The 19383-nt window shown below is 46.7% G+C and overlaps 1 protein-coding gene across 2 annotated transcripts; it reads right to left on the reverse strand.

Moving 5' to 3' along the window:
- Positions 1-5: 5 nt before the first annotated feature.
- Positions 6-10167, reverse strand: Smarcd2 (SWI/SNF related BAF chromatin remodeling complex subunit D2). Of its 2 annotated transcripts, XM_026402233.2 has the most exons (13): positions 9683-10167; positions 5058-5242; positions 4822-4864; positions 4563-4685; positions 3145-3300; positions 2593-2688; positions 2360-2461; positions 2058-2219; positions 1800-1897; positions 1501-1636; positions 1222-1344; positions 1025-1126; positions 6-951 (listed from the first exon to the last, which is right to left on the reverse strand). In XM_026402233.2, the coding sequence occupies exons 1-13, from the start codon at positions 9896-9898 to the stop codon at positions 898-900; spliced, it is 1596 nt and encodes a 531-aa protein (XP_026258018.1). In that variant the 5' UTR covers positions 9899-10167; the 3' UTR covers positions 6-897. The 2 variants fall into 2 exon arrangements, with proteins under 2 accessions (XP_026258018.1, XP_026258019.1); XM_026402234.2 differs by lacking the exon at positions 3145-3300.
- Between the last annotated feature and the right edge of the window lie 9216 nt (positions 10168-19383).

Genomic DNA, 19383 nt, shown 5'->3' on the forward strand with positions numbered 1-19383 from the left:
ACCAGTAAACAAAAGAATTTATTTGGAAATTTCCAAACCTGCCAGAAGTGGCATTTTTGCCAAGCCCTAGGCCCACCCTCCTGACTAAGCTCCAAAGGACAACAACAATCCTCCCAGCCTCCCCTAACCTTATGATGCCCTCCACCACGCGCAACATACCCCTACCTCCGGCTGGGCTAGGGTAGTGGTGTGTCCCCTCCTCTCTGTAGGAGGCTCCAGCTCCCCCAGCCTAAGCACCTGGGTAGAGGGGCAGCCCCCTGGCACCCCAGGAGATGATGGCGGCTATAGCCGCTTGCATAGATTGAGGAAAGAAAATAAGAAAGGAGGCGCCAAATAGGGCTCCTTGAAAAACCCCAGCTTAACCCCTGTACAAAAAAGTGGCTCCCACATAGAAAATCCTCCTCCCCAAATAGTGCAAATACCCAAAAGAGAGGAAAATACCAGCAACAAGGCTGGGTTGTAGGAATGGCAAAGAACTTTGGTTTAGAAAGGCTAGGAAGAGTCTGGGCTGGGCCTCCTCCTCTTCCTCACCCAGCTCCTCAGAGCCAGCTCTGGCCCAAAGGGGGAGCCTGTAAACAAGCAAACCCAGCAGCCTTTGGTTCCAAATGTCTGTTAGGACAACAAAGCACAGCCTCCAGCAGTCCTACTTGGGCCTGCCTGCAGGGAGCTGAGAACCCAATTAAAGCCAACGCGAAAAGTAAGTAATAAGGCTTTGGGGACCAAGCAACGAGGAATCCTATCTCTACATTTATGAAACTAAAACTGGGGAGTAGAGGTTAACAGGAGACACTGTCACCCCTCACCCCATCCTACATGTCTTCAGCCATAGCCAGGTCCCAGAAGATGGTCCCCTGCCAGGCTCTGGGGCTGGGATGGAAGGAAGAGCTCCCTGAGCAGTTAGGTCAGGCGAATTCCCAGCACCTGTTCCAGTTCCTGCCTTCGCTGCTGCACCTGGAGAAGGAAAAGAATGGCTCAGGCTTCTGCCACTCACAACCAAAGGAGGACAGACTGGGCAGAGCCTCACCTTGGCAAAGATGTGCCTCCCCACTGCTTCTTGGGCCCAGGGCTGATGGTAGAAAGCAGCCCGTCTCTCTTCCTCAGGATTTCCGATCACATCAGTGATGATCTGCAGAGAGCCCAGAATAACCCCTAAGCCAGTCTGCCTTTGGGACTGAAAGAACAGTACCTGGGGATAAAAATCACCCAGAAAGAAGACCATACTTTGAGGTCTCGGCGTTGAGAACGGAGCCATTCCTGGATGAAATCCTGGGGGTCAGTGCTAAAGCTGAGCATGAAATCCCTCTGAGTCTTCAACTGGTTGATGGACTCAATGGTCTCATGGATCTGGGGAAGGGGTGCATGAGTCAGATATGCTCTACCAATGGGGTCTGTTCCCACTTCCTGAGCCAGAGATTTTATCCCCAACATGCTTTAAGTATGAAAATAACAGGCCCACTCTCGTCCTGGGTCCCAGAGGAGGTGGTGGAGTAGAGGACCTACCTTGACGTCTAAAGAGGCAATCTCCTGCTGGTTAGTGGTAGAGGCCAGAAAATTGCTCATCTGAGCTTTCAATGGGTCATCCACCTCCACATCAATGTCATAACAGGCTGTCTTCTTCTGGTCATTTGGGTCCACACTGCAGGCAATGCACAGAAAAGAAGGGGAAGCATGTAGCCATGTCCATCATGCCTTCCTGGGGCCCATTCTGTGCAATAAAACAACCTGCTGTGCCTCTAGCTTTATATCAAGCTATGGGTGAATCTGCTCTTCAAAGAGCTTAAACATCTCCTTCCACTTACCTGATGACGTGGTTGATGACAATGGGATCTGGATGCTGCAGCAATCCAGCCAGCTTCATGGGAATCTCAGAGAAACGGAGTCGGCCACAGCTGAAGATCTGGAAAGAGCACCAAAGGTGGTGATGCCTGAGCACAGGAGGTGTGGACCATTCCAGGGCCAGCAAGGACAGCAGTCAAAATACTGGCCAAGAACTAGCCCATTGGGGGTCCAGGGCAACAGGCAGGGGCTGGGAGGACAAAGGATGGCACCCAGCTAACCTGGCGGAAGTAACGGTTGCAGTTGATGTATTCACGCTCATGCCCATCTTGCAGTTGATTGTGCTTGATATAAAGCCACAGGGCCTGCATAATGGCAGCCCTTGTCTGTGTGTGCACTCCCAGCAGCCTTGCCAGCCGAGGGTCCAGTTTATACTGGGGAGGCTGGAGATGAACAAAGGGGAGTCAGGAGGGTTCTTGTGGAAAAACAAAGCAGAACAGCAGGGACAGGAAGGGTTAATAGAAACCTGCCCTCCCCCACAAGTCCCTAAGACCCTGGACATGACCCTAAGGGTATCTGTCACCTGATGATCCAGCATGAGCAGGAGGGTGCATTTGACATTTAGGTCCCCTGGTCGTTTCACCTGGAAGCCATCTGTCTCCTGGGTGGTGGGCATTCGGTGCCACTAACAACAAGGGAGGGAATCGTGCTTATCACCAAGGAGAAGGTTCCAAGAATACTTGACCATTACCCAAATGACCCATCAGCCTGTGGCTGGTGTACTAAGTTCTCCCCAGGCCTGAGAGCCATTCTTACCTCCACCAGGTGGTTGTCAGGTCCATATAGTTCCTTGTCCAACTCAATGACGAGACTCTTAAAAAATGAAGAAAACTTCCTCTTCTGTTTGCTAGGCTGGGAATGGGAAGGGATTATGAGATGGGGGCAAGGGGATGTTGCTGAGTTCTTGAACCAAAAGGTATGCGCTAAGCCCCCAAAAGGAACATTGTTTTGGCCCTGGAATTCAGGGCACTGGTGAATCCTGGTCCCCAAAGAAGCTGTCAGATTGGGTAGAGACCAGTACAGGAAAGATGCAGCCCCACTGCCAGCCAGACACTTGGCTGCCATCTCAGGGAGGTTCCTGTAATAACTACACATCTTCAACCTGGGGCTGGGGGTGGCTCAATGGTAGAGTGCATGTATGATGTCCTTTCTGTTCTTAGCACCACCAAAACAAAAACTTGAGCAACTACTTAGCTGGGGCTGTGTCCTCTCCCTATGGCAGGACTTCTCTGGGAATGCCCATTTCTGGTCCCAATCTTAAACCCATACAGGCTTCCTCCCCTCCAGACACTTCCATAACCAACTCACATCATCCAGCAGTTTTCCCTCCACTCGGAGTTCCCAGGAAGCCACCTTGTCACCTGCTGGAGTTCCCCCAGGGGTCCCTGCAGTTCCTGTACTATCACCTTCTGCCTTGCTGGGACTGAATGTATTGGAAATGTAGATCCGAAGCTTCCGCTTTTGCTAAAGAGGGGAAAACAATCAACTAGAGGTAGACCAACAGTTAGAAATCGTTACCCAATCTTCCCATATGAACTCATTCAGCAATCCATACTGAGTGCTATGGGCCAGGGACCTTGGTAGGCACGGGGAACTGGAAGCAGTAATCCTACACAATTGTATGGGGAAAACAGATGAATCACCATTCATGCCAACACAGTGGGACTGGCAGCATGATGGGTACTCACAGGGTGCTGTCAAGCAAGTCAGAAGCCCCTGGGGCTAGGAGTCTGGCTTAGTGGTATAGTGTTGCCTAGCATGTGCGAGGCCCTGAGTTTCATCCATAGCACCACAAAAAAAACCAACAAAGAAATAAAGACTCCAGCTCATATTTTAAATGAAACCCAAATAACCACCATGGCCCCCCAAATATCCTAGTCTCTTGGAAAGCATTCACCACTCAGGAGACTATTCTTTAGGAGAACAGAGAATGAAAGAAAGCTTCTCTAGAGATGGTAAGGAACTATCCAGGCAGGTGTGATGGTGCACCTATGAGCCCAGCAACTTGGAAGACTGAGGCAAGAGGATCACAAATTTGAGGCCAGCCTAGGCAACTAAGGAAGACCCTCAGCAACTTAGCAAGACCTAGTCCTAAAATAAAAAAAATAAGGCCTAAGGACATAGCTTAGTGGTAAAGTCTCCCTGGGTTACAAAAATAAAAGGAACCACCCTACTACCTTTATCTACTCTTTGGCAGCTTTCAGACTTTTGACCACATGATCCATAACTTTTTTTTTTTAACTTTTATGTTTTGTAACTGGGGAGTGAACCCAGGGGCATTTACCACTAAACTACATTCCCAGTCCTTTTTGTTTTTATTTTGAGACAGGGTCTTACTAAGTTATTAAGGCTGGTCTTGGACCTCCTGAGCCATTCATTTACATTTTAAATAATCACCCAGGAGCTGGGGATGTGATTCAATGGTAAAGCATTTGCCTAGCATGTATGAGGCCATAGGCTCAATCCCCATTTCAATCTACGAAAGAAAAAAAGTACTTAATTACTATGACATATTTTTATATTTTATACTATATTATATTCATTTAAAACATGATGACCCCAACACATTAAAGTGAGTTCATGTTCTACTCTTGAGCTGCATCTTGCATGTGAAAAATACTGCTCTAGTTCAATGCAGACCCTCACTTGACCCTGGAAACAAGGTGGAGGCAGGAAAGGGAGGAAAGTATTTTGGGAAAGCCCCGGGTAATCAGAGTTGCACATACTGTCAGAGGCTTTTTGATGGCCTCCTGGATCTCCATCCGCTTGCGAGCAATGGTCTGGTCCAGCTTCCGCTCAAAAGCTAAGAGATCCATGTATGCCTGAGACTCTGGGACAAGCTCCCGAATCTGAGGGTGAAGGAATTCAACAGCTTGCTTCTAGCAGCTCTGGCTCTTTCTTTCTTTCCTTCCCCATCCCTGGGTAGGTGGAGATGGCCTCCCACATGGCCAGACAGTGGGGAGACCTCCCTCCCAATATACTCACTCGCTGAGGTAGAACCTTATCTGCCATCTTCCTCCTCTTTAACCTGGGGAGGACAGAAACTCATTTGAGAGGTTAGCAGTCCAAAGGATTCTTGCCCCCCACCCACCCCTCTAGTCCCCAGCAACCTTCCCCAGGGAGCCAGAGGTCTCCCTCAGTCATCAAAGCTCTTGGGATAGAAGGAAATCTGCTACCACCAGAGCTAGACTAGGCAGAGTAGGAGAAATTAATGGTCTTACCCCCGGCGCTGGGCAGGAATTGGGGGCTGGGCCTGGGGCACAAGCAGGCGTTTTCGGAATGGATCCATCATGGTGGGTGGCATGCCAGGTCGAAGTGGAGCAGCAGTACCAAATGGGGAGCCAGCAGGGGGTCCCACCTGCAAGCCAGCCATGGGCATGCGGCTCCCTGGGGACATGCCAGGCCGCTGGGGAAAGTAAGCCAGTGGGGGTACATAGGTCAGTGGCAGGAACCTACAAGGCAGGTAGCCTATGCCCTCCATCCCTCTCTGTAGTCAGGCCTGGCCCTGAGCAGCACATGGGGAGCCCCACTGTAGGCTGGGAACAAAGGGGAGCTGGCGCCTAAGTACAGGGTGTAAACCACACCTGCCCTGCCCCTGCAACCGCCTTTGCAGCTGTGCCAGCAAATGAGGCTGCCAGAACCAGGGGTGGGAGGAGAGTGCTGCCTACAGAGGGAAAGGGAGCTTCTCAGGATCCACTGTTGCCTTCCAGCCCCAGCATGCTGTGACCCTGCTCCCTGAGGCCAGCTGGCTTTGAGGCACTCAGAGGGTCCCACTAAGCACTCCCCTCCTTCTCCCTCCATCTTGAGAAAGTAGCATGGAGGGGAGGCCTGGGGGCAGTGTCACAGTCAGAAGGGTGTAAGAGTCCAGTGTCCACTTCTATCACCAGCCTTATAGTGACTGAAAGAGGCTGTCAGTATGTTGGCAGGACTATTAGCAGAGGTACTCCAGGTGGCAACAACAGGAGGATGGCATGGATGTGTCCCAATAGGTGGAGACAGCCTCAGGCAAAGTACAGAGACCATTTGGTCACAATATGGCCCCTACCCACAACCAGAACTTAATCCTTCTCTCAACTCCCTATTGTTAACCCCTACCTGCCTCTGAGCCAGAAGACCCCAAAAGGGAAGCTATGGCCCCTGGGTAGCCTGTGGGAATGAGAGCAGCTGGCACCTGGCTCTCTGCCCTTGACCCAGGCACCACCTGGCAGCCTGGCTGATGCTGTCTCAATTTAACCCTAGCAATCCCAAACTAGAAAATGGGGATCAGATTATCTTCGGATGTAAGAAGCAGAGTCACAGGGTCAGCAGCCGCAATCTGGATGACAAAAATAGTTCTTTAAAAGCCTGCAGAAACATCTTCCAGGAAAGGCTCAGCTCCCTAGCATTTCTGTAGAGCCCATCTGGGAGTCACCTCCACCCCTCAACCCCCTTTCCATGGCTGCTGCCTGCAAGGCCTGTTTGGCAGCTCTGCTTCGCACACACTGTCCCTGGCAGCTTCCCGGGACTGGCCCCAGGGCCCAGATTATGCAACTAGCACAACCAGCCAACCAACCCAGGCTGGGTGGAGACTCTCATCAAATCAAAGGATCTTTCCCCACCCCAGCATCCTGGAGATGAGTCTCCCCTGCCTCTTAATGGAGCACAGAACCGATGTTCCCAACAGAACAGTTGCCCTGCCCCTGCAACTCTGATTTGTGACCAGATACGAAATGAAGAAAACTTGGCCCAGAGACATGGGGAAGGAAACAGGGGAAGTACAGTAGGAGAGTTTGTAGAATGAGGAGTTAAAATAGGGGGCCCTGGGACCTCAGGAGTCCTGCCACAAGTCTCTCCCTGTCAGGAAGAGATTCATCAGAGCTGTTGAAAGGCAAAAAAACAGCCTGGTTTTTCTGCCTTAATGAGCCATAGCAGGAGATCACAGAAAGAACGGGGTGGGGGCGGGGACGGGACTCAGTGTGGCCACAGCTGTAAACCCAGACCAGCTCTCTCAGGTTTGAGTTTTTCCCAATGCTTAGGACAAAGGTAAGAAACAATTGCAAAGAGTGAGCTAGTGAGATGTGGTCCCCAGGAAACTACTCACTAGGGTTCACAAAACCTGGAGCACCACACAGTTCTCCTGGGCAGGTGCTCAGGTAACAGGAAATCCCAAGACTAGGCAGCACAGGAGGACCTGTAATAGGCACCATTTTATTAATCTGGAGATATCCTCTAGACTTCCTGGGCTCTGAGCCTCTAGCTCACCCAGGGCCCCCAGAGGAAGGCTGCTTACAGTTCAAGTCCTGGCTCAGCCTTGCAAAGCTCCACACCTGAGCTTGAAAGCGCCAGTAATTCCTTCCCCTTCAAAACAACTCACTTTTTTTTTTTTTTAAACAACTCAGCCTCCCAGCCTCCCTACCTGCATCAGAGTTAGGTTGGTCTGGTTCATTCCTCTGAACCCCAGAAGGTACAGCAATTTCTTTTCCTTTGGCCCAGCACCCACCCATATTCCAAGCTTGACAACCACCCAGGAGAACAGGGCAGGAGGCTGGGCTACAGCCTCCAGGGAAGCAATCTAGGGCTCTGCTCCATCCAAAACCTGTGCCCCTAATACACTTGGTGGTGGCTGGACCTAAGAGCCTCAGTTGGAGAACATGATCCCCCAACCCATGAATAGAAAGTATTTTGGGGCTGGGGATGTGGCTCGCCTGGCATGCGTGCAGCCCGGGTTCGATCCTCAGCACCACATACAAACAAAGATGTTGTGCCCGCTGATAACTAAAAAATAAATATTAAAATTCTCTCTCTCTCTCAAAAAAAAAAAAGTATTTTGAACTCTGGAGTAAACACAGTGATACATGGTTGTTGTTTTTTTTTTTTCATTTGGGTTTTTTGTTTGTTTGTTTTAGCTTTTCAGTTGATTGTGATCCAAAGTTAGAACCACTCTCTGGAGGGAGATGGACTGTCACATCCCTTCTTTCAACAGGTTTACCTGTTTTCCCAAATTCTTGTTCTTCCGCTTACTCCACAAAGACTTAACAGACAGGAACTCCTTTGTTCCCCAGACCTCAAGTCCTTCTCTTGGAAGTCATACAACTGGACTTAGAAAGAAAGCAACAAGATTCCCCTTAAACTTAACCAAAGTTAGCTGGGTGGTTCTTCCCATCTATCTCTTCTGCCCCTCTGAGGAGTAGGATGGGGAGATGATGATGGGAAACTTGTGGGATGGGAAGTCCAGGCTCAGAGCTATCTCCTGCCCTATACCTAGCAGCCGGAGAGCTATCCAGCCAGCTAGCCTGGGACTGTCACAAGACCCAAGGCCATTCCCCAGAAACACTATGGAATCCATCCTTGCAGGAGCTTTCCCAAGGGCACATTTCCTATGGGTTCCATGCCAAGGAAACTGAAGAAGCTTTTGTCTGTTCCAAGGCCAAAAGCCCACAAGAAGCTCCCAGGCCAGGTCTTAGCTAGTAGGCCCAATGACTAGAATGACAGATGCAGGGACACTCAGCAACACCCTGGAACCATGAATCACCATGGAGGAAAACAAGATGGGAAAGATGGACAGCATTTGCAGTCCTTAGAACCAGGTTTGTCTCTGTTCATACTCAAACCCATTGTTTTCTTTTGAAAAAGAAAGGGGAATGAAGAGTAAGGGAAAAATCACTATCCCCAGTTAAATAAGCATCTCTTTTGAAAGTGAGGGCTCAGGGGCCTTAGCAGATTATGTGTACCCCTTGAGGATCCACTTCTGGGACCTCTACCTGAGAACACCAGGAGATAACAAAGGAAGCCACAATGCACACCTTCAGACATTAGCACAACATGGGTTAGGATATGGCATTGTCAGAACCTGGAAACTAAATAAAAGCGGAGTGGGGTAGAAAAAAGGACGGACACAATTCCCAAGCATTCTGGGACAACATGAAACTGGGGAACTGGCCAGTCCCATAACAGGGTCAGGCTGACCACAAGATCAACTCTCTGCCTCTTAATGGCCTTTGAAGCTGCAACTTGAGATGCTGTCTTCGAGGGATCAGGACAGTACCCTCTGAAAGCAACTCCTGCAGCTGCAAGCTCCTCCAGCCCAGAACAGCAAGACTCCATGGAGCCATTCAGCTCCTCAAGACTCATCAACTCCTGGACAATGACACCAGGCAGGAAGCCCAGAAGAGTCTGCCCAGAATGCTGTTACTGGGCTGGGTCTTCCTCAGGCCTGGCCATCACTGTCTCTGGTCTAACCCAGAGTAATCCTGGCCAGAGCCTGGACCTGACCAGGGAGTCCAGCCTGCTCCTGCACAGGCTAGAGTCCCAGAGCCCTTCTGCCTCCCACGCTGTGGGAAGCCTCCTTCCTCCTTACTAGCTAGCAGCTGGGAGCCATCTCAAGACAGGCTAGGGCTCTGCCAGTTCTCAACTATAAAAAACAGGGCAGACCTAGAGTGGGACCGAGGCCAAAGCTGGGTAACCCTGGATTCTCAGTAAGGACCCTTTTCCAAAACTTCATCGACTCTCAGGACTTCCCACCCCAGAACCTGCACTAGACTTCTCAACGCAAGCGCCCACAATTCCCTGGCTCCCAGAACGCCTCCATCTCTCACGCAGAATCCCTGTGCCAAGAAGCCAAGAGATTCCTCCAACTGCATCAAACCTTCCACCACCATAGGGTTCCTCTCACCCTTTTCTTTAACTCTGCCACCATTCCTAGACGCAATCCGAGTCCCCAACCTGGCCCTTCACTGGCTCCTGAGAATTCCTCCTACAAGGCCCCTGCGCCTTCCATCCACAGACTCCTCCAGAGACCTCACTCAAGGACCCCAGGCAATATAACCTGGCGCCCTCGCGGCGCCGACCGCCCGCCGGCCCGCCTCACCTGGTACTGAGCAGCAGGGCCCGCGGGGCCCATAGGGCGGAAGGCGGCGGTCCCGGGTCCCCCCACGCCTCCAGCGGGCCCCGGGCCCCTAAGCGCCGGGCCGGGCAGCATTCCGGGTCCCGCTGGGGGAGGCGGCGCTCCCAGGGCCGCAGCCACGGCGCCGCCGCCGGGACTCAGAGGGGGCAGCGGGAACCCGCCCGCGCCACGGCCCGACATAGCTCCGTCCCGTCCCGCGGTGCTCAGATCCGGCCTCCGGGTTCCGCGTCGAGTCCGCTCCGCGCGCTGTGCTCCGCGATCCGGGACTTTCCAATCTTAATTCCGGGTTCCGAGGTTTACCGATCCGGGTTCCGGGATTTCCTAATCCAAGTTCGCGAGTTTCTCACAGACCCGCTTTGGGTCAGGGCCGACCCTGATTCCGCTCCTGCACGGGAGATCCGGATCCGGGATCTCCTGCGGGCCCGCCGGCCGCCGCGGGCCTTGGCAGGTTTGATCGCTTGAGTCTAGTTACCAGAGGCGGTCACTCACTCCAAGCCCCGCCCAACTCGGGCGAGCGCTATGCCCCGCCTCTACTTAGCAGCCCAATGGAGAATGCCTCTTCAAGTCCCGCCCCTCGCGAGACCCGCCCCTAACAGACACCGCGCCTAACCGCCGGCGTCAGAGCCCCGCCCACACTCCTTGGGCCTGCCCCTTGCTGGAGAGGCGGGAGCGGAAATTGCGCATGGAAGCGCCAAGCCAGGGGCGGGGTCAGAGGTCGAAGGTCAGCTGGGGCCTCTGCTGCTACAGCATTCTGCTGGTTGTAGGTGCCTTCCCAAGATGCCCAGCCGTACTTCCTGAAAGTACTTTTGTCAAGTGTTTCTTATTTTTCTTTCTTTCTTTTTTTTTTTGCGGGGGGGGCACTAGGGCTTAAACCCAGGGGTGCTCTACCACTCAGGTACAGCCCCAGCCCTTTTTGTTTTTTAAGACAGGATCTCGCTGAAGTCAGTCGTTCTTCATTTTCAGCGTTAAAGAGCTTTTAGAACTGTTCTCTGGGGCAGAAGAGCCACCACCTGGGCTCTTTTAAAAAAGCTCATCCTGGTTGCTCAGAGCTGCCAGGGGACATGAGCGGCTCCAGATTTGATCCAGCTGTGTGAACGGTTGACTTGGCCGGACGCCTCGGTCTTATAACACATTTGTCTTTCTTCAAGGAAGCCTGGTACTTTACTTCACAGGAAATATTTCTAGTCGAAGGAAATTTGCATAAAAATATACCTCCCAGTAGTTTTTCTTTAAGTTCTTTCTCCAGTATTTATAACACCACGTTTTCAAAAATTAAGTAATTTTTCCGAAACCACTTGCCTGTTTTCAGGAGGTGTCTAACATAAAGTGCTTCGGCTGTGCTAGGGACCAACCCTGTGGTGGTGTGGAGTTTCCTTCCCCAATACAGATCAGTGCTTCTTATACTTTAATGAACATTATAAAATACAAATACCTAAGGCTCCTTGTTAAAAACAGTAGGTGGGCCCGCAGGAATACAGCTCAATTGGTAGAGTGCTTGCATCAATGCACAAGTCCCTGAGTTCAATCCCCAGCATCACAAAAAAAAATTTTAAATGAAGTTTATGATTCAGCAGGTGGGAGCAGGACCCAAGATTCTGCATTTCTAATCAACCTCCCAAGGGGTGCTCTGAGTCAACTACACTTTGGGGTACGGTAGCCACTATAGATATTTTTTTCCCTATGAAAATATTTGCTTTTTCATCTCCAGCCAAGTGATTGATTGCTTCCTTCCTTTCCTGCACCATAGCACCCCAGATACTGTTTATAGCAGTCTTCCAGCCCTTTTTAGAAATTAGTTCTCACCTGTACCTCTTTTTATCGTTGTTACAGTGATAAATTCTGCTCTGACTGTGTTTCTGCCTCTTGACTTCTCAGAGATCCCTCTCCTGTTTTTCCCTGAGTTGGTTACCTGTCATTCTGGGAACAGGCCACTGAAGTTGTTTCAGTCATTGAACCATGGCCCTTCCCCAACCCTGTAAGATGGATAATTAATGTCTATTTCCACTCTTTCAAGCTTCTAGAACAATAGTAGTTCAGGAGAAAGTGCTAGGGGCAGTAGGGAATCAGAATCCTCTGGGGAGCTATTGCAAATGATCCCTGCCAACCTTCCCTCCAATCCAATGGCTTCCATTGTTGCATTATAAAAATAAGCCAACCCAGTAATTCTGATACAGTCCCCTTTGTAGACAACCACCACTCTGGAAAAGAGGCAAACTAATGCATGCAATTAAGAAAAGATAAAACAGGGACTTCAGTGGTGGCTCAGTGGTAGGGCATTTGCCTAGCACGTGTGAGGCACTGAGTTCAATACTCAGCACCACATAAAAATAAATGAATAAAATAAAGTACTTCTAAAAATAGATAAAACAGTTAAATATAATCCAGGCCCTGTTAATTGTTTGCTTAAAACCCTCCCAGCTCCCTATTGCTCTTAAATTGAATATATAAAGCTCTGCAGCCTCTGACTCCTGCTTACCTCTGTAGGCTCATTTTAAATCACTGCCTTTGGCTCTGGAAACAGCCCAGATGGTATATTTACAATTTCTCAAACCACCATCCCCTGCTCTTCCTTAACTTTTCTGCTGTTTCTTTACTTCACACCAAGTGATTATCACATGTAAGTATTTATGTGTATACTGGCTTACCAACTGATCTGGCTCCCTCACTAAAATATAAACTCTATGAAGGCAGGATTCACATAACATAAAATTAACTATATAAAAGTGAAAAACTCAATGTGCATGTATGAGTATGTAACAACAAATTCCATTATTATGTATAATTACAGTGCATCAATAAAAATATGGAAAAAAATTTAAAAGTGAACAATTCAGTGATATTTATTACATTCACACTGTTGTGCCACCACCACTTCTATTTAGTTCTGAAACAGCTGTTATCATCCCAGCTGTTCAGAACTAAATAGAGGTGGTGGTGGCACAATAGTATGAATGAAAATTAAGCATTACCCATTCCTCCCTTCTTCCCAATCCTTGGTACCCACTAATCTGCATTCTATCTCTGTGATTTACCTGTTCTGGATATTTCATATAATTGGAATAATAGTATGTGGCTTTTGTGTCTGTCTTCCTTTACTAAACATAATGGCTTCTATTTTTTTTTTTTTTTTTTTAGTATTGGGGATTGAACTCAGGGGAGCTCTATACTGAGTTACACCCACAGTTCTTTTTTCTTTTTTTAAATATTTTTTTAGCTGTAGATGGACATAATACCTTTATTTTATTTATTTACCTTTATGTGGTGCTGACACATGCTAGGGAAGCACTCTACCACTGAGCTACAACCCCAGCCCCCACTTTTTTCTTTTGAGACAGGGTCTTGTTAAATTAAGAAGGATGGCCTTGAACTTGCAATCCTCCTGCCTCAGCTTCTCAAGTTGCTGGGATCATAGGTGTGCACCATCATGCCCAGCTAAGCATGTTTTTGAGGTTAATGTATGTTGTAGCATGGATAAGTACTTTATTTCTTTTTATGGCTGAATAAACTCCTTTGCATGTGTATAGCGCAATTTGTTTATCCATTTATTTGTTGATGGACATTAGGGCTGTTTCCACTTCTTGGCTATTGTGATTAGTGTACATCTGTGAACATGCATGTGCTTGTATTTCTTTTTTCTTGAGTACTTGTTTTTAATTACTTAGGTTATATACTGTGTCTCTCCTGGTCATTATTATAATGTATATGAATAAACAATCTTTGAGCATAGTAGGAGAGAATGATAAATAAATAATATCAACATTGAGTTCATTGCTATGATAAAATTTCCTCAAAGTGTTAGGGAGAAGCTGCATGTAGCGGCACATGCATGTAATCCCAGTGGCTAAGGAGGCTGAGGTAGAAGGATCTCGAGTTCAAAGCCAGCCTCAGCAAAAGCGAGGCACTAAGCAACTCAGTGAGACCCTGTGTCTAAATAAAATACAAAATAGGGCTAGGGATGTGGCTAAGTGGTAAAGTGCCACTGAGTTCAATACCCAGTACAAAAAAAAAAAAAAAAAAAACAGTGTTAGGGAGAAAATAGAGACATCTAAGACATGGAAGGGATAAAGGAAGATTTCCTACACGGTATGCAAAAAGTAACTTAACATTTATTAAGCATTACTGCACACAGTAGCTCACTGAATTGTCACAACACACGAGTTAGATACTACATGAGGTACATACTATTTTTACTTCTATTTTAGAAATCAAGGCAGAAAAATTCAATTGCTTGCCTATCCTCCCTATGATGGTGCTGGGATTCAAACCTGGTTCCCACATGGCTTTAGAATTCACACTCCAGGAACTTAAATCACTAGACACCACAATTTGTCAGTAGTTATATGTCTGCTTTTTTACTTGCAGAGAAATAGTGTTAACCTAAAAATAAAGTGCCATGGGGGACTCAGAGATTGATAGGTCCTGATTAACCAGAGTTTTCCTGAAACACTTTGTTTTGAAGGTTGAGATACTATTGATAGTTACTCAAGAGGCAAATAGGATCTGATGTCTCACTTCAGACAATTAGGAACTTGTGAAAAACAGAGCTGATTAATGGTGAAGAATCAATAGCTATAGGGGACTGGAGAGATTCCCACTGCTGGCTGCCCATATAGGACCTAATGGTGCAGCCACTAATAGGTCTTGCAGTCACAGAAGTGGCAGCATTCCTGTGCCTTTGTCCTCTTAGCTGGGAATGCCTTTTCCTCTTCCTTCCTTCTTTTCTGAATACTTATTCTGCTCAGTGCCTACTTTTCAGGGATTCCAATAATTTTCATTGAAAACTTCTATGATCCCAGTATAACTCTAAAGGAGGGACTTTCCTATAACCTCTGGACCCTATTGCATCTACATATGCTCAGAGAGACTGAATGGAACTCGAGTATTTAATTGAATAAACTACTTAATAGTAAAGAATTTAAAATAATCAGAGCCAAAGGGGCAAGTCCCAGTATGGGCCCTGTGGTTCCTTGCCCAGATATTTGTTTGTCCAAATAGTGCTTCTTGGAGTTCACAAGAGGAAGGCCCTTGGAGCAATATAGCTCAGGACTTCCCCTAGACCAGGTCAGCAAAGGATCATTCCTAAGAATGGATGTCCCTCAGGAGGTCAAAATTTCAGGAGAAGCAATGTGGATAATCAGATCATGATGGGAAATATTTATTGAGATGGCAGTACTGTTGGAGCTGTACCAAAAATCTGTCCAGTGGAGCATCCAGACAACTGAAGTATCCAACTGCCACATGGATATGATGATGGTAGCAGGTCCAGTGCATTGGACAGACAGAGGAGCAGAATGAGGGAACACCAGGACAAAGCAGCAGATGTTGTACTCAGAGTTTGAGAAGCATTTATTGAGCACCTTCTATGTGTCAATCTCTGATATATGTTAATAAAGAAGATGAATGCACAAAAGATCATTTCCCCATGTACTATAATTTGGAACTTGAATGTTCCCCAAAGAACCATGTGTTAAAGCTTGGTCCCCCAGCTTGGTACTATTGGGAGGCAGTAGAGCCTTTGAGAGGTGAGGCTTAGTGGGAAGTCCTTTGGTCATTGGAGGCATGCCCTTGAGGGGATTGTTGGACCCTGGTCCCTTCCTCTTCCTTTTTGTTCCCTGGTGTAAGCAATTTTCCCCCACAACATGCTCCTGCCATGATATGTTGCCTTGGCACAGTCCCAAAGCAACATGACCAGTCAATCACAGACTAGAACCTATAAAACTGTGAGCCAAAATAAACCTTTTCTCTTTATAAGTTGATTGTCTCAGGTATTTTGTTATACTGATGATAAGGTACTATGTGGATACTTCAGGAGGCCATTAATGGGGAAAAACCATCAATGAAGACTTCTTGAAGGAGGTTATATATGAGTTAGGCAAAGAAGACAGAGTATGACTCAAAGAAATGAAACAGTACTGGTGAGTTGTCAGAATGAATCAGAATCGGTGTTGCTGGATCATCTTCTGTGTACACATTGTGGTCACAATTCTCCACACATACTATTTTCACAGTCAACACAGCCTAACAGATAAACATCAAAAGTGTAGAGACTTCCAAAAGTGGGGATAGATAGCAGTATAAAAGCAGAGGGCTTCAGCCAAACATAATGATGTATGCCTATAATCCCAGCTATTTGGGAGGCTGAGGCAGGAGGATGACAAGTTCAAGGCCAGCCTTGGCAACTTAGTGAGACCTGTCTCAAAATAAAAACTAAGAAGGGATGGGGATGTAGATCAGTGGTAAAAACAAAACAACAACAACAACAAACAACCAAACCTCCTGGGTTTAATCCCCAGTACAAAAAAGGGGTTGGGCTTCAGCCCTGGGAGCCAGTCTCTTAACCTAGAGTACCATGAGAAGCCTCAATGGTTTCATATTCTTCGGGTGTTGCTGTGACAAGGAGTTGGCAAAGAGAACCTAGGAAATTTGGAAAGGCTCCTTTGGAAGGAAAAATTGACAGATGGTGTTTACAGCTCTGCTTTGGTTCTTCCATCAGAGTGAATGCCAGATGTTTTCTTCTGTTTTCTAAGCTAGTGTGTTACATCTAAAAAGCTCTTTTGCCCAAAGATAATGAAATGTGGGTAAAAGTCTGATTTGCTGCTGTGTAAAGCCAAGATTTGATGTTACCATTCTAATCTTTTCTTTAAGTCATGTAACAAGCATCACAATCTGACAAAAGAGGACTTTTTTGTATTTATTTTTTTAGTCGTACATAATATTTTTGTTTATTTATTTTTATGTGGTGTTGAGGATCGAATCCAGGGCTTCGCGCATACCAGCGCTCTACCACTGAGCCACAACCCCAGCCCAAAAGAGGACTTTTGCAACCATTAAAAAGGATGTTATAGGGCTGGGGTTGTGGCTCAGTGGTGAATTATTTGCCTCACAGATATGAGGCACTAGGTTCGGTCCTCAGCACCACATTTAAAAAAAAAAAAAAAGAATAAAAGTAAAATAAAGGTATTGTGTCTATCTACAACTAAAATATATATTTTTTTTAAAAAAAGGATGTTACAAGCTGGACATGATGGCGCCATGTCAGTGATCCCAGTTACTTGGGAGACTGAGGCCAGGAGGATTGCAAGTTCCAGGCCAACCTCAGCAATTTAGTGAGACCTTATCTCAAATTTTTAAAAAAGCGTCAAGAGTGTAGCTCTGTGGTTAAGTGCTTGCATAGCATTCATGAGGCCATAGGTTCTCGGAGAAAAAAAAAACCCACAGAACTATGTAACACACAGAGGGAGCTTTGATGTAAACTAAGAACTTGAGCTGATAATAATGCATCAATATTTGTTCCCATTGGAGCAAATGTACCACATTAATGAAAGATGGTATTTTTTTCCCATAGATCTAAAATTGTTTTAAAAAAATAAAATCTAAAAACTGGGGTTGGGGAGTAGGGCTACAGATAGTTTGTAACACTTTTAAATCTCTGGAGCTAAGGTCTGGGACATGATTCTGCAATTTGTTCTCTCTCCAGTGAAAGATTAAGACCTGCATGGCATTGTGGTCTCAGAGGCCTCTTCTGGTCACTTCTTAGATCTTTGAGGTGACCTCCTGGCTTTTGAACTTGGATCCAGAACTATTGATATAATTAATAAACAGACCACTACTGTAGTGAGACAAGGGAAGGGCCTCTACTGGGATTCTGTCTCATCTGTACGCTCCTGCTGGCCCTAAGTGTCCTTGTTCTCTCACTTTCTATCTTTAGCTCTTTTCTCTATACCTGATGTATTCAGACGTACTCATCTTCTTCCATCCTTCCAATTACTGTTTTCTGATGACCCTAAATCTCCATCTCCAACCACCACCTTTCTCTTGAGCTTTAGATCTATATTTCTAGCTACCTGCTAGATGCTCTGTAAGTCATTTAAACCCATCTGCTCAAAATCAATGTCTCATTGTCTTTCCAGACTGCCCCTCCTTCTCTGTATCAATCTTGGTGAAGGGCATGGGGACATGGCAAAGGGCCAACCCCTGCCTTGCTGAGACAGACACAGTGGACTTGCAGGCAAAAGAAAGCTAAGGAAGATGGAGTGACCCAGCCAGATGCTCAGGGTGCCTACCACCAGAAGTAAAGAGAACAGAGAAAGTCTTGAGGACTTTCATTTGAAATCATCTTTCATTCCACTTTCCTTCTCCCCTTCATTCTCAATCACTGTGTTCTGTTGATTTTACTTCCTAAATCTTTCTGGGATTCATTGTACTCAACTTAAGTCCTCAGTATCTCTTCTCTAACCCATGCAACTGGTTTCTCTGCTAACTGGCTATCCCACTTTGTCCTCCCAGATAAGTTTAGTCAAGGACAACAAAGCAGATCCAAACACTCTGCTCATTGTTTATGTGCCCTCCATTACCTTCATCAGGGGGGTTAACTCATGATCCCTTAGGTTTCTCAGAAATGCCTCAGGAGCAGGGCATGGAGGTACACCCCTGTAATCTCTGCAGCTCAAGAGGTTGAGGCAGGAGGACTGCAAGTTCAAAGCCGGCCTCAGCAATTTTGCAAGGCTCTAAGCAACTCAGTGAGACCCTATCTCTAAATAAAATATACAAAGGACTGGGGATGTGGCTCTATGGTTAAGTACCCCTGGGTTCAATCCGTGGTACAATTTTAAAAAAATTTAAAAAAAGGAGAAAAAAGAGAAATCCTTCAGGAACTTTATGGAGAGCTGAGGGTGAGCTGAGAGAGCAGAACTAAGGGTTCCTCTGAAGTCCATCCTGATCCCTGCTTTGACCAAGCAGCTCTGCTTTTGTTTTATATACTGAGTGACTTAGGCAGGATTTCCTCTGAAAAAAAGAGTCCCTCAGCTCTAAAATGCTTAAAAGTCAATGACTAGGGCTGGGGGTGTAGCTCAGTGGTGGAGCATTTGCTTAGCATATGCAAGGACCTGGGTTTGATCCCCAGCACTGCAAATAATAATAATAATAATAATAATAATAATAATAATAATAATAATAATAATAAAAGCTACTGGCTTACAGAAGAGTCTGTTTAAAATTCTTAGCGTGGAACAAGAAGTGGCTCTTTATTATCTGTCCTCTTGCTATCTTGATAGCTTCATTTTCCACTGATAAACCATGTATTCTACCATCAGGCCACAATGAATTCACCTTCTCTGAACATACCAAGGCCTTCCATAGTCTGTTTTCTTTCTGTCTACCATGTCACTAGGCTTCAAGTTCCTCAAAGGCAGGGGCTTTGTCCTGTATGCTGCTGTGTCCCTACTACCTAGAACCATTCTTGGTATAAAATTAAGTACTCAAGTGCCTCTGAGTTCAATCCCCGATATCAATCAATTAATAAATAAATAAAATTAAGTACTCAATAGGTATTTATTAAGTGAATAATCTTCCCATTTTCTGCCATGGAAGCATCAGTTTATCCTTCAAGGTCAACACAGATGTCATTGCCTCTGAAATTTTCATGACTTATTATTCCCACCTTCTAAATGACATCATCAATTTGTTGCTGCCTTTTGTTTTTCACAATACTTGGTCCAAGGCTCTGTAACAATATGTAACATATTATGCTGCAGCATTTTTGTGGGGGACTGTCTCCATGCACAAATCCCTCCAATGTGAACTCCAAGAGTCAAAAGGACTTTGCAGAAACCATGAGGGCTCAGGAAATAACTCTGATAAAAGTTAACTCCATTCCCCACCCCAGA

This window comes from Urocitellus parryii, chromosome 7, assembly GCF_045843805.1.
Source record: "Urocitellus parryii isolate mUroPar1 chromosome 7, mUroPar1.hap1, whole genome shotgun sequence".
Taxonomy (NCBI): domain Eukaryota; kingdom Metazoa; phylum Chordata; class Mammalia; order Rodentia; family Sciuridae; genus Urocitellus; species Urocitellus parryii.

Excerpts from the sequence above, each read along its gene's own strand:
- Smarcd2 (XM_026402233.2), bottom strand. The coding sequence starts at position 9,898 with ATGTCGGGCCGTGGCGCGGGCGGGTTCCCGCTGCCCCCTCTGAGTCCC. Across the intron at positions 4,865-5,057 it reads ATTCCTGCCCAGCGCCGGGG|GTTAAAGAGGAGGAAGATGG; the intron begins GTAAGACCATTA and ends TGTCCTCCCCAG. Across the intron at positions 2,689-3,144 it reads AGGGAAAACTGCTGGATGAT|CCTAGCAAACAGAAGAGGAA; the intron begins GTGAGTTGGTTA and ends TCCCATTCCCAG.